The following is a 14,689-nucleotide window of genomic DNA, read 5'->3' on the forward strand; positions in this document are numbered from 1 at the left end:
CAGCCGTGATACAAAGCGGAACTCTGAAGACAGGCATGAATAATTGCATCTCAGGGTTGTGTATCTTCCTCAATTGACTATAAGCTCTTTCAAAAAAACAAAAAGCGTTCTTTGTTTTTATGCATCACTGTGTCTTCCACGGTATTCACAGAAAGCTCTCCATAAATACTTGCTGCAGGAAAAAAGGCAGAAGACACATTTCAAGAATACTACATCTGACACAACTCCCTGAAAGATATTTGAATATTTTCTATTGCAAAGCTCTTAATTCTATGGGAGATTGTATTTCTGAATTGTGTAAATAAAGCAAGCTATACCTACGGGCACAGGGAGAATTGATATGAGAGTAGGGCGTACAATCTTTTTGAGTCTCTTCTTTCCTCGATTCTTGCTCTAAATGTGAAGATTTGAGATGGAGGTATTCACTGAGGGGGAATCAGGTCACCAGCAATTGCTGTGGTAAGTCAGCTTGGGTAGGAGCTGACAGACAGAGAAAAAGCCACAGAACCCACAGATGGCTTGAAATCACCCTTGCTGCATAACCTGGCAATGACATTGATAATTAAGGGTTTCTTGTGTACTTCAGCAATTCATTATTATTTAAAGAGTCACAAATACACCAAATGTACTTATTAAACTATTTTTTGCTATGCACCTTTTCCTGCCCAATATTCTAACAATAAATCCTAGTGCTAGCATTAGTAGTTGTTAATATTCATTTATTGCTAATTGTGTGTCAACTTCTAAAAACTAGGCAGATAAGCATGCATACAACAATCCTAAGAAGACTATACTATTATTCTCCTTTTACAAATGAGACAACAGGGACAAAGAGGTTAAGTAACTCACTGTGATAAAGAGGATAATACCTCCCTAATATCTTAGTCCCTGAAACCTGTAAATATGTTGTGTTACCATGGCAAAAGCGCTTTGCAGATGTCATTAACTTAGGGATCTTACAATGGGGAGATTATTTTGGTTTATCCGGGCGGACGTGATGTAATCACAAGGATCCTTAAAAAAAGGAAGTAGGAGGCAGGGAGGGAGAGAGGGAAAGAAAGGAAGATTTGAAGATGCTGTGACACTGGTCACATGAAGGAAGAGGCCACGAGCCAAGTGGTCTCTAAAAGGTAGAAAAGACAAAGAAATGAATTATTTTTTAGAGACTTTAGAAGGAAAAAGCTCCTGCCAACACCTTGATTTTAGGACTTCTGAATTCTAGAATTGTAAGATAATAAATTTGTGATATATTAAGAGACTATGTTTGTGGTTATTTGTTTTACAACAATAATAGGAAGCTGTCTTAATCCTTTTATGTTGCTATAACAGAATATCTGAGGCTGGGTAATTTATTGAAAATAGAGGTTTATTTAGCTTATGGTTCTGCAGGCTGGGAAGTTCAAGAAGCATGGTGCTAACATCTGCTGGGCTTCTGGTGAGGGCTTTTGCAGGGTCAAAACAGTGGAGAAGTTCAAAAGGGATGTGGAAAAGTGCAAAAAGGCAAAACCTGAGGGGTGTCCTGCTTTATAGCAACACACTTTTGCAAGAACAAATCCATTCTCATGAGAACTAATCAGTCTCATGAGAGAAGGGATTCACTCACTACCCTGAGAACAGCCACAAACCATTCATAAGGGATCTGCCTCATGGTTCAAACCCTTTCCACTGGGCCACAACTCCGAGCACTGCCACACTGGGGAACAAATTTCAATATGAGTTTTGGTGGAGACAAACCACATCCATACCGTGGCAGAAAATAATATACTTGCTCAAGTTTGAGTGAGTATTCAAACCAGCACAGACTAGTTGCCTTAACTACTATGCCAACATGAAATATATATTATTAGAAATGGCTGAAAAGGGGGCTAGACTAAAAAGCGGGGAATTTGTCAGAACAATTTGCAACTGTGGTCAGAGAACTAGAGTTCATACCCTGCCCATAGTGAGCCAGTGTATGACAGAGCCACATTATTAATCTCGATAATAACCCAATCATTTAAAATATATAATGTAAAATATGTATAATATATACTTAAATATATAAAACCTCAGTTAATTAGCATACTAATGAGCAAATTCATTAGTTAGAAAAATAATTCTTAGTTAGAAAAAAAATTCAAAGTTAGAAAAATAATTCTTATTCTTCCTTTCAGTTAAGCAATAAGTCTCCTCTTACATCTTTAGACTGTAGGCCTTTTACTGTTACAAATTTTGTTAACTTCAGATTTCACATTTTTCCTATGGTCAATTTTATAATACTTCTACTTTTCCTATTTATACAATTCAACTATGTAAAAAAGATTATCTTCCCAGCCTGGGCAACATGGAGAAACCCCATTTCTGCCAAAAATACAAAAAATTAGCTGGACATGGTGGCAAATTCCTGTAGTCTCAACTACTTGGAAGGCTGAGGCTGAGGTTGGAGGTTCACTTGAGCCTCAGAGGTCAGGGCTGCAGTGAGCTGAGATTATGCCATTGCACTCCAGCCTAGGTGACAGAGGGAGACCCTGTCCAAAAAAAATATTTTCCCAAAGGTATTTACAAAAGATAGGAATAAGTATGATATTGACTGTAAATTTAAATATTAATTTTATTTTGGATGCTTAATTTAGTGTTTCTAAAATAAATATTGATTTGTACTAATTTTAGCAATTCTATTTACTCATATCTTTCATAGATTAGTACAATACAAAGACATATTGCTATGAATCACCCTGAAATTTTTTATTTTTGTATCTGTTTGCATTGCTGTTGCTTTTTTAAGAGCTCAAATATCTGAGAATCTTTGTGGAATAGTGAAAATAAATTCTGGTGATGGCTAAGATTTGATATGTTGCTTTCTTGGTCATTGATGTGAAATCCAAATGTATTTTTTCAGTTCGCAATGTTAAAGTAAATTTTCAAAACATAAAAACATAACTTCCATTCAAATACAGAATATACACATATCAAAGAAGTATTTGATTCATTAATGAAGGAATCAGAAGGATGGTAAAACTAGTTTCAAAGAAAATTCAAGAGATTGAGTGTATATATAGGAATCCAGGAAAGCATGTTAGAATAATATTACTAGGTAGATACGCAAGAAGTTAATATTCAACAGGACAGTAAACCCATAACCTTTGGAGATATACCAGACAGAAGCAATTTGCATCTCTACTGAGCAAAAATCTACAGATTATGTTTAACTTTATGGAATCTGGCCTTAATTATTATTCATTCAGTAATAAATAGTAACATCAGAATTTATTAATTCACCTAGAATTAAATAATCTTTACCTGTTAGAAGATGTTCTACTATGACATGAAGAAGATGTGAAGTTATTTCTTTGCTTTATTTCCACTTTTTTTTCTAATTTTTCTTAACAGTGGTAAGATCGCTTTCAAGAGAATCTATACTCCTTTCTCTGTCACCAGCATTTTTGGACAGCTGAGTACTGTCCAAAATATATAGAATTGAAATGCTCCTTCTCTCCCTCAAAAGATTATTTTTTTCAGGTTTTTATATGATTAACTTTATGCCACATAACTCAGTATTTTGTAATTGTTTAAGATATTTTTAAAGTATATCAAATGGGTGCAAATAACTTTTTATAAAAATTGCTTATAAAAAGTGACCTACAATGAGTGTTGTATCTAAAATAATACTGTTAAAAATCATCCAGAATTTTTTTTTCATTTCCTGAGAGTCTGTTTCTATATATTAAATGTGTATCCTTTGAAGTTTTCCTGTACTGATAATGTACTCGCATTGTGAATTATACTGAACTTTTTTTCTCTGAAGGGTATTGTTTACCTGCATGGGAAATCTGTGATGCGACTGTAGCCAGTTTGTTGATTTCCCTCTTTCTGTACTTTGTTCCTTTCAGGTCCCCTTTTTCAAGGTGAGCCAACCTCACTCCTACTCTGAGTACTAAATTATTTCCTGTCACTGTAGTTTCTCAGCAATCCTCAGAGCTTTCTTTTATGACAGTGAATGGGACAGTGCTGGGAAAATGTCTAGGCCTCTTGAAATTAAGTGTTCCAAGAGTAATCCTAGTTTATGGGGACAAGTTATAGGACTTGAAGACTGTAGAGGGTGGCAAGATTACTGATTAAGATCTCCCTTTGCCTCCTGTTTCTAGACCTGAGAACTGAGAGAGCCCTTTATCAACTACCTTAAGTGACTCCATCCAGCCTTCTGTTACTCTGGATCAGAATGCCTGTTAGAACCTGTAATGCTTTTATGAACTTAGTTGTTTACTTGCTAAATATTGTCTGTCTTCACTAAATGGAAACTCCATGAGGACAGGGGCCATATTTATGTTGAATTTTTTTTTAATCCCAGAATCTGGCACACTGATTCAAACGTGTTGGTCAAATAAAGTTTTATTGAATGAATTCATAGAACTGCATTGTCGTGTACCTGTGAAGCAAGGAGACAGTAAGAATGACAGAAAATGACAAGTGGCCTTGGTTTAAGAGTATGCAATTGCTTTAGGCATTAATGGTTTTATATGTTTTTCTCTATGCCATTTTGCTGATTGAAATATTCCAGGCACAAAAGCTTTAGGTGACACAGAAGATAAATATCATCATTATAATGTAATAATAACAGTAGCGAAAAAGAAAAAAAAAGTACTAGTAGCTAAAGTAACACAAGCTAAACCTTTAATGGGAAAAATTCTCTTGGTAGCTAATTTCAAAAATAGTCTTTATTTAAAATGAAATCATTACTGTCATAGTTGCCTTTAAGTGATACATTAACTCGGAGATAACTGCATTGCTCCGAATGTGTCAGCATTTAAAGTCTGTCTTACTGGAATTTTTCTTAATTTATTGTAATCTAATAATCATAGGATGTATTATTTGTATTTGACACAGTTATATTTTTACCATGCACATTCATTCAGCTATGTAACAAGGAAGGATTGTTAGGCTAACATTATTCTTTCTACAGAATGCAGTATTTATTCCTGTGCACTTGGTGAATGAATTCTCTATAAGCACATTAGCAAAATGTGAAAAAATAAAACCTCTGAGTCTTCAAAAGATGGCTGCATAAAATAGTTGAAAAAAATTTGCAGGGTGGTGTGTATAGACATTTCACATAAAATATGATGGATAATCTGAATCAAATGCATATTTGGGCTTACAAGTAGCTATAATAATTTTGTCAAATGAAACAAGATGAGTAAACTGGAATGTTATTTCGTTGACTGGAAGAAGCCAGCTTACCAGTTGAAAAATCGCTTCATATTTTATTGTATTTTTTGAGCCTCTTCATTTATTACGTAAGTGCACTCTCAAGGGTAATTGCCTTAAAAAAATCTTTGACTTATGAAATGTAGACAATACCGTCAGGATTTCCAAGTGTTATGAGTTCCTTTTAATGTCTCCTGTTCAGGTGCAACTGATTTTGACAGATGTATTGTTAGGTTACTGGTATAACATGACATCTTTTTTCAGATGAAATGAGTAAGAGTGATTTTGACAATAAATAGATAAGACAGAAAGTTGAAAAAAACATGTCAATGTCACAGTTATGCCGCAAATACCACAGAACAGACCTTACAATATCATTAAGTCAGGGTCTTTCCAACAATGTCCTTGAGAAGACAGAAAATAGTATTGCCCTTAAATACTACCACTTAGCCACAGACGTAAAATAAGACAAAACACAAAGATCAGTTTAATATGTACTCAAGGCGGCACTTGATGAGTCTATGCTATGTGTGTATATTTGTGTATAGACCTCGTTAACATACTGTATGGATGAAAGAATTTTGAGATATCAAAACCACTTTTTCTGGAGCCAAAAAAACATTTAACTTTAGAATTCCAAGAACTCCATTAAAAAACATTGATTGTGAAATATGCAAAGTGATTTAATGTATATTAATTATAACTTTGTTTCATGGAATAAGAAGAAATAGCCTTTAATAATATGAGAAAAAGGCCAGGTACAGTGGCTCACGCCTTTAATCGCAGCACTTTGGGTGGCTGAGGTAGGCAGATCGCCTAAACCCAGGAGTTCGAGACCAGCCTGGCCAACATAATGAGGACTTCATCTCCATAAAAAATAAAAAAAATTAGCTGAGCATGGTAGTGCACCCTTGTGGTTCCACTTACTCAGGAGGTTGAGGTGGGAGGGTCGCTTGAGCCTCAGAGGTCAAGGCTGCAGTGAGCCGAGATAGTGCCAGTACCACTGCATTCCAGCCTGGGTGACAAAGAAGACTCTGCCTGAAAAATTATATACATGAAATTATATATATATATGAAATTATATATATATGAAATTATATATATATGAAATTATATATATATATGAGAAATTTAGGAATACATTTAGAAATGTATTTCTAGATCATGAATTTTGTAAACAGGTTAGTAAAGACTAAAATGAAATCAACCCCATGTGTCAATAGGGAATTAGATGTTTGGTGGTCATATTTTCCCTTACTATTGACTGGTCAGAAGCTGAACTACACAGACAGTCCCTGACTTACAGAGATTCAACTTAACGGTTTTTTGACTTTACAATGGTGTAGAGACAATATGCATTCAGTAGAAACCATGCCTCAAGTACCTATCCAGCCATGCTGTCTTTCAGTGCAGTATTCAATAAATTACATGAGATATTCAACACTTTATTATAAAATGGTTTTTGTGTTAGATGATTTTGTTCAACAATAAGCTAATGTAAGTGTTCTTCTGAGCATGTTTAAGGTAGGCTAGGCTAAACTATGAGGTTTGGTGGCTTACGTGTATTAGATGCATTTTCAACTAACAATATTTTTAACTTAAGATGGGTTTATCAGGATATAACTCCATCATTAGTTGAGGAGCATCTGTATATGCATGTGTATGAGTACATATACTGCCTAATGCATTTAAAATGATTTAATGGAAAAGATATTTATCCTTAGAATGCCTTCTAATATCTTTGTCTCTAGGATCAGAAGTGGTTGATCTTGATGGAAAAAGTTCCCTTCTCTACAGATTTGATCAAAAATCCCTGAGCCCAATAAAAGACATTATTTCTTTGAAATTCAAAACCATGCAGAGTGATGGGATTCTACTCCACAGGGAAGGGCCAAATGGAGATCACATCACACTGCAATTAAGAAGAGGAAGACTCTTTTTACTTATTAATTCAGGTAAAACTATTTGGTGAAGTGCTCAAAAATCTGATTATTTAGATATCACCTAAGTAACTTTATGCTTTTATAGCTTATCTTTTAGCAGTCAGAGTGCCTTATTTTCAGATTCAAGGGCTTGTACATATGTCAATATTGCTCTTTCATGTAAAAATGGTTCATATTTTGCAAATTGCACAAAATCTTCATTCAGTGTTTTTTTACATAGTGCTGATAGAACCGTATAGCTATTTTCTAACATCATAAAGGAAGGGATGGGTCATTGAAAAATGTTGAGGTAGTAAAAATAATGAGGTTGTAGCAAAGATAAAATTTACATAGAAAATGAGCATGCAATCAGTAATAATGACAAAAAGAATTAACAACGGAGGAAATTACAACAAGGTTGAGAGATTATTATATTGAAACTTGAGGGAAATCCATCCTAGTATTTGAAATGGAATGTGTAGAAGGAGATTGCAATGATTATGAAAGATGGTGGTCCACAGAAGGGAAACTTTTTTTTTTTCTTTAAACTGGCAATAATGGTGCTGTTATTTTTCTCCTCTTCTAAGGTGAAGCTAAACTGCCTTCCACTTCCACCCTGGTCAATCTCACCCTGGGCAGCCTGCTAGATGATCAGCATTGGCATTCAGTGCTCATCCAGCATTTGGGCAAACAAGTCAACTTCACAGTGGACGAACACAGGCATCATTTCCACGCACAGGGAGAATTCAATCTTATGAATCTTGATTATGAGGTGTGATGGTTATGTTTCAATTAATGCTGATTTTATTATGTATATGTGGTTTAATCTCCCAAAGGAAAATACACTATAAAAAACCCACCTTTTCAGTAAATCATAGAACAGGTGAAGCATTTCCCAAGGCAGTCTAACTCACAGTAGCAGCTTTCGGCATATCGTACTTGTACCTTCATCTTTCTCACAGTACGTAAATTTATTGTTATAGCGGGAGATGATCTTTTTTACCTAAAATATGTAGTCACAGAACATCATATGCAGGAGATGTTCTGCACCAAAAAATCTTATTACCACAAGTAAATATAGGATGTTTGCTATGACTTCTTTGTGTTCTAGGGTATTTGTGAGCAGTATAGATTTATAAGGAGAATGTACCAACAAATTGATTAATTAATTCATTAGCAATGGATTCAAATGCTCAAATATCAATATGTGCTAGAAGCATATCTAAAATAAAATATTATAATTGGTTATAGTATTAAACAAATCAAGTTTTACCATGTTATAAAGATGTATTTTTCATCAACCAATGAATATCAAAGCCAGATGTGATTAGCAACTTGTAAAAATAAAGTTCTAGTGTAAATAAAAGCTAAATGCACATAAATTTGTTTTAAATCTATATCTTAATTTTTGTGTGTGTAGGGTTATGAAAAATTGATCTGTGTGTGGTGATTATAGCTATACTTGCTAATCATAATTAAGCAGATTTTTAGAAAATCACTAAACAATATTATTGATGCCATTTTTCTTTCTAAGATCAGCTTTGGAGGGATTCCAGCACCTGGAAAATCAGTGTCATTCCCACATAGAAATTTTCATGGATGTTTAGAAAATCTCTATTATAATGGAGTGGATATCATTGATTTGGCCAAGCAGCAAAAACCACAGATCATTGCTATGGTAAGAGTCTTTATGCGAAGACATTAGTAAAACTATATTTCTTTTTTCCACACAGTAAAATTCCTCCATTTTAGGTTCCCATTTGACGTGGGGTTTTAGAGCTTACTCTTATTTAAATATTTTTCTTTGATTGGCAATATGCATGTAAAAGACTGGTTCTATCTGAAGGAATTATAATTTTGGGGGCATAATTATTTTATTTTTATATGAAGTAAAGCAGTGTTTTTATGGTTGATATTTTAATTTTATTGTGATGTCATTACTCACAGGAGCCTAATTTCTTTTGATCTGTATTTTTTTTTTCTTTTTTGAGATGAAGTCTCACTCTGTCACCCAGGCTGGGGTGCAGTGGCATAATCTCGGCTCACTGCAGCCTCCGCCTCCCAGATTCAAGCGATTCTCCTACCTCTGCCTCCTGAGTAGCTGGGACTACAGGTGCCTGCCAACACACCTGGCTAATTTTTTGTATCTTTTGTAGAGACAAGGTTTTGCCATGTTAGCCAGGCTGATCTTGAACTCCTGACCCTGGGTGATCCGCCTGCCTCAGCCTCCCAAAGTGCTGGGATTACAGGCATGAGCCACTATGCCCAGCCTGCTCTTTGATTTTTTAAATAAGATATTCCCTGACAAACTTACCAGATAAGCATACAGAGTTTCTAGAATCAGATAACAACCATGTATATTAGGGAGACATTTGAAAAACTTGTGTTTTGCCATAGTCATTCATGATAAATAAAAGAGACGAATAGACAACAGCATGTAAGAAACATCACACATAGGAAATCTGCACCAAGAGATCTTACTACCACAAGCAAATACAGGATGTGTTACAATATTGCATCGGCCAATCTGTCCAAATGGCAATGTTGGTCAGACTGCATTACATTCTAATTCTATGGAAATGGGGACAATTTAAATATAGCTGTCTTGGTTAGGTTTCAGTTAGGGAAGCAGCACCAATGCTAAGTACTGTGAACAGTGGATCTATATTAGGACTTGGACCTCAGCAATTTTCGGAGGAACTAAAAAGTGAATGGCCTGGCAGGGGAAGTGCGAAGATCAGAGAAGTCATTAATTCTGCCCAAAGCAATGATGTGTGGAGGCATGTTGGAACTTACAGACATTTTCAGCCTAGGAGGGTTGAAGAGAACTTTGGCAGTTGTTGCCTGTGGGTAGCCACCACCCCTGTGTGTCCCCAGCCATGCATCCAGCGATGGGCCTGGGCTTGCTGTCGGTCGGTTGGGCCAGCTGTCAGGAAGAAGAGATGGGCCATAGTGCAGGAGAGCAAGGACAGACTGGAACAAACCAGCCGCTGTGTGACCACCCCTCATCGCACATGATTAGAAAAAAAACCTTAGGGGCAAAATGTGTTGCTGGTGTTTTAATTCTAACTGTCAGGTATCACCCAAGCTCTCTTTTTTGGCTTTTACTCAGAAGCAGACAAGTAAGGGAATTTGGGGAAACATGGTTTCTAGCTTTACCAGTTTGATAATAAAATACAGGCACATATTGATTTGAATGAATTTCTTTCATTGCTTAAAATCCAAAGTGGGTAGATTTAAGCTCACATGTCAGCAAATCCCAAAGCGCATCACAAGTGTATTTATTGTTTAAACAGCATTTTATTTCTAATTATGTGAATTGGTGGTATTTATATGACCATAACAGCCAGCAAGATTTTAAAATAGTTTTTTAATAAAAGCAAAATTATTTAAAATAAAAATAAAAATATTTTAGATAGGTGTGTGTGTGTGTGTGTGTGTGTGTGTATTTTATCCATAAAATGAGTTTCTAGAAACTGCAAGGACCATTCACTCTTCATTGGCAAGAGGATTTGCTGCTGGTAAGCTATCAGGCAGCTATCCAAATGATGCATAAGATCAAGCTGCAGGTTAATGGGTACAAAAATATGATTAGAAAGAAGAGGGACAATAAATTCTAGTTTTCAATAGCACAGTAGGGCGACTATAGTTAATAAGGATTTATAGTATATTTTAAAATAGCTACAAGATAAGTTTTGTAATGTTCTCAACACAAAGAAAAGATAAATGTTTGAAATGATGGACTTCCCAATTATCCCGATTTGCTCATTACACATTATATATGTGTATCAAAATATCACATGTGCCTCATAAATATGTACAACTATTATGTATCACTAAGAAAAAAGACCAAGCTGCAGCTGGTAAAAATTTTTTTTTTTCCCTAGGTTTGATAGTCTGAAAATTGCCTTTACATATATGGGTTAGTGTAGTTTGCTGTTCAGCTTTTGTTATTTCATTCATTGGAACAACGTATTTGTTTATAATAAAAGTGAATTCACTTTTCACAGATTCATAATAGAGCCAAATGTTTTCATTTGACCAAGACTAAATGTTTTATTCCAATGTGTATTCTTCTAAATAAGCTTGACTTCATTGACTTTTAAATTTATATTCAAGTTGAGAAATGGAGAGAAGAGCAGAGCAAAGGGTTGAAGAACCTTTAAGAAATATGGCAGTGGTTTGGACTGTCATGTTGATAGCAGGCAGTTGTTTTAAATCGCGGATAATGTGAGATTGAAAAGCAGCCTTCAAATTCTGTTACTAATGTGATGTGAATAACATTCTGAAAGCTTTTTCTTTTACTTTATTCTCAGGGAAATGTGTCATTTTCTTGTTCACAACCACAATCTATGCCCGTGACTTTTCTGAGCTCCAGGAGTTATTTAGCACTGCCAGACTTCTCTGGAGAGGAGGAGGTTTCTGCCACTTTTCAATTTCGAACTTGGAATAAGGCAGGGCTTCTGCTGTTCAGTGAACTTCAGCTGATTTCAGGGGGTATCCTCCTCTTTCTGAGTGATGGAAAACTTAAGTCGAATCTCTACCAGCCAGGAAAATTACCCAGTGACATCACAGCAGGTAATAAATGTTTTCCCTGGGGCAAAGCATATGGATTTGAAAGATTTCATTATCTCTGTGGCCAAATTTTATGCATAACCAAAAATGTAATATTTGCTTAATAAATGAATACTCAGGTTAATAAGATTATAAGTACTCTTCCTTAGAGGAACTTGATTCCAATTTTCTTTTAAATATGGTTCCAACACTAGCAGTTCTTATTAACCAAAATGATAGTTTTGGGGAACTGAAGTTTCCTTTCATGACCCTGTCTCCCACTCCAGACAAAGAACATATCCTAAGGTGATGTGTTTTGGGGAAAACATGAAGACCTTGAAATAGGCCAACAAGTTTAAGTGTCCTTCAATGGAAAACTAGACTCTTCCTAACACACTTGTTAGTCTTATCTGGTCTGTGAGAAAAAGGGAGAGGTCTTTCTGGGATCTATATCTGTATCTCTGTATGAGTGTACAGTGTGAATGGTAACTTTATTTGCCGAAGTCTTATGTAAAGAGTTGAATACGTTTTGAGGGGATGCAAAGATTTATGCAAGATTCCTCAGTTGGCACCAAATGAAATTCTCTCTACTTCTAGGCAACACGGTATCGTTTTAATGATTAGAAGTAATATACTTGAGGTGACTATATGAGTATCTGGATAATGAATGTCTAATTTAGGCCAGTGCTTTGAGTGAGGGATGTTTTTGTCTCTTCATTAAAATTATAAAGTTCTTGGCAAAAGCTCTACATCACATTTTTACGTATGTACAATAGCATCCAAGCCAAGCAACTAGAGGTTGCCTTGGGGTAAATTACTACATTAATTTAATAAATAATCTTTAAAAACAACTTAAAGATTCCATTGTACTACTCCTCTATATTAAGTATGACCAAAAATAGTGGAATGTAACTTGGAGAGGAGAAAAAAATGAAAAGTTAAAATACAGTTGAAAATTAAATACGAGAAAACAAGTATACAAATGGATATACAAACGCCTATTATTTATATGTCTTTTTGTTGCTGTACTACTATTGTAGTTTAAATATGGAACTGAGAATTCAATATTAGTTATAATTTTTAAAGAGATACTATTCTTTGACTTTTTATTTAGTGTTCAAAATGTGGTAGATTTACTGGCTAGACAAAAAGAAATAAATTAATCAGTCTCATATTAATAATTAATAGGCCCTGAAAATGAAGGTCTAAAAATGTAAGCTTGCCATTAATGTGGCATTTATTGTGATGTATCTGACATCTTCTGAAGTGGTTATATTCATACCCTAATTTTCAGCATCTTAAAGAAACCGCTTCAGTGCAACGTTACTTTGGGGAGCTCCATGAAGTCAGCCTATTTCTTTTTTTTTTTTTTTTTTTTTTTTTTCCGAGATGGAGTTTTGCTCTTGTTGCCCAGGCTGGAGTGTTATGGTGCAATCTCAGCTCACCGCAACCTCCGCCTCCCGGGTTCAAGTGATTCTCCTGCCTCAGCCTCCCAAGTAACTGGGATTACAGGCATGTGCCACCACACCCAGCTAATTTGGTATTTTTTAGTTGAGACAGGGTTTCTCCATGTTGATCAGGCTGAAGCCAGTCCATTTCTAACCACTTTACAAGCATGTATAGTTAATATATTACTAGGTATAAGTCTCATAGAATACCCTGAAGGATTTAAAAGTTTCTAAATGTATGTTTAAATTCATGTATAATATAATCTGTTATGACATCATCTGACTTCGTATGATTATTTTCATACTAATCATAAGGATACTAGACTAAATATGAATGTCAGTACACTGAAGATAACACAAGTAGGATTTCATTTAAAAACTCTCTCTACTCTTTTTTTTCAGTTTCTTTCACAATATTATTTTTTGCTAGTTCCCGTGAAGCAAGTACATTTTGCATTTGAAAATAGAGTATTTAAATGGTAGTTGGGTGGGAGGTCAGCTTGTTCTCCCAAGGGGAAGACTTTCCATTTATGTTTTACGTATGCGACACTTGATGATAATTAAACCAGTTGTCAGGATGTATTATAATGACTTTCAGGAGAACCATGTCTTTATTGATGGATTGCTATCACATTGTACTAAATCTTTTCATTATATAAGGATGGATTAATTTTTCTTAGCTACTGGAGATATATTTTACAAATCTTATATGTTTGAAAAACTCAACATTTTAATATATTTTATAATGAAATTAAGATTAAATTGTATTGAGAAAGAACTGAATTGTGCAAATGCTTGAATTATCAGACTAAGTTTTTAATATGATGTACAGTTTTGCAAATTGTGATTTGGAATTATTCAAAAATATTGTGTCAGCTTAAATCATTTTTGAAATATTCAACACATTATATTAGTATAAATCATGAAACATATTAGCATCACTATAAAATCCCTTATGACACAAAATATTTTTAGTCTTTGCCACCTTTATAAATGTCAAAGCAAAAATCAATGAGCAGTACAGTTTTATGTTCCCATTTAAAACAAAGTTTTTAATATCAAATTTGAGATTTCTGCTATGATTTTAGCATTTCTGCTGCTGTTTTTGCTTAACAGTGAAAATCAGGCTTATAACCGTGCCTCTTGTCCCCATGGGCAGGGCCTGGCAGAGGCAGGCTTGCAGTATTTGAGATGTTTCTGCATTTTTCTATTACTAAGCATTCTCAATTCTTGTGCCTCTGACAATGAAGCAGCCCCCTTGATTTGCTGCACCCGGGAGAGCCATTTTTGTCAATCCCCCTTCCTCCCTTTCACTGTTGAAATATTCCTAACTTTCGGGCTGTAAACCTGTCACCTTTTAAACTCCTGCTCTCCACCAAAGTGATGGGTACCATCCACCTCCATATTTTCATCTTGACAAGAGCTATCTAGTAATCTGAATCCTTAATTCTGGTTAGTGACTACGGTTAGTGGATATAAGAATGTCTGGCACTTTAGTGCGCTGAAATACACTTGGAAAGAGGCAACACCCTTTGGTTTTTCCGTGAGGAATGGCCTAGGTATAATTGCCTTTTGCACCTT

The 14,689-nt window shown here is 35.0% G+C and overlaps 1 protein-coding gene across 3 annotated transcripts in view; it reads left to right on the top strand.

Annotated features, from left to right (window-relative positions):
* Positions 1–14,689, top strand: part of CNTNAP4 (contactin associated protein family member 4) — a 281,020-nt gene that overhangs the window by 164,892 nt on the left and 101,439 nt on the right. For 2 of the 3 annotated variants that reach the window (XM_055366612.2, XM_004058016.5), the window contains exons 5-8: positions 6,936–7,139; positions 7,694–7,878; positions 8,641–8,784; positions 11,423–11,684. In XM_055366612.2, coding sequence (XP_055222587.2) covers positions 6,936–7,139; positions 7,694–7,878; positions 8,641–8,784; positions 11,423–11,684 — 795 coding nt within the window. Of the gene's footprint in view, positions 1–6,935; positions 7,140–7,693; positions 7,879–8,640; positions 8,785–11,422; positions 11,685–14,689 lie in introns of those variants that run through there. The other variant, XM_019012821.4, reaches the window with a different exon arrangement.

This window comes from Gorilla gorilla, chromosome 18 (assembly GCF_029281585.2).
Source record: "Gorilla gorilla gorilla isolate KB3781 chromosome 18, NHGRI_mGorGor1-v2.1_pri, whole genome shotgun sequence".
Lineage (NCBI taxonomy): Eukaryota > Metazoa > Chordata > Mammalia > Primates > Hominidae > Gorilla > Gorilla gorilla.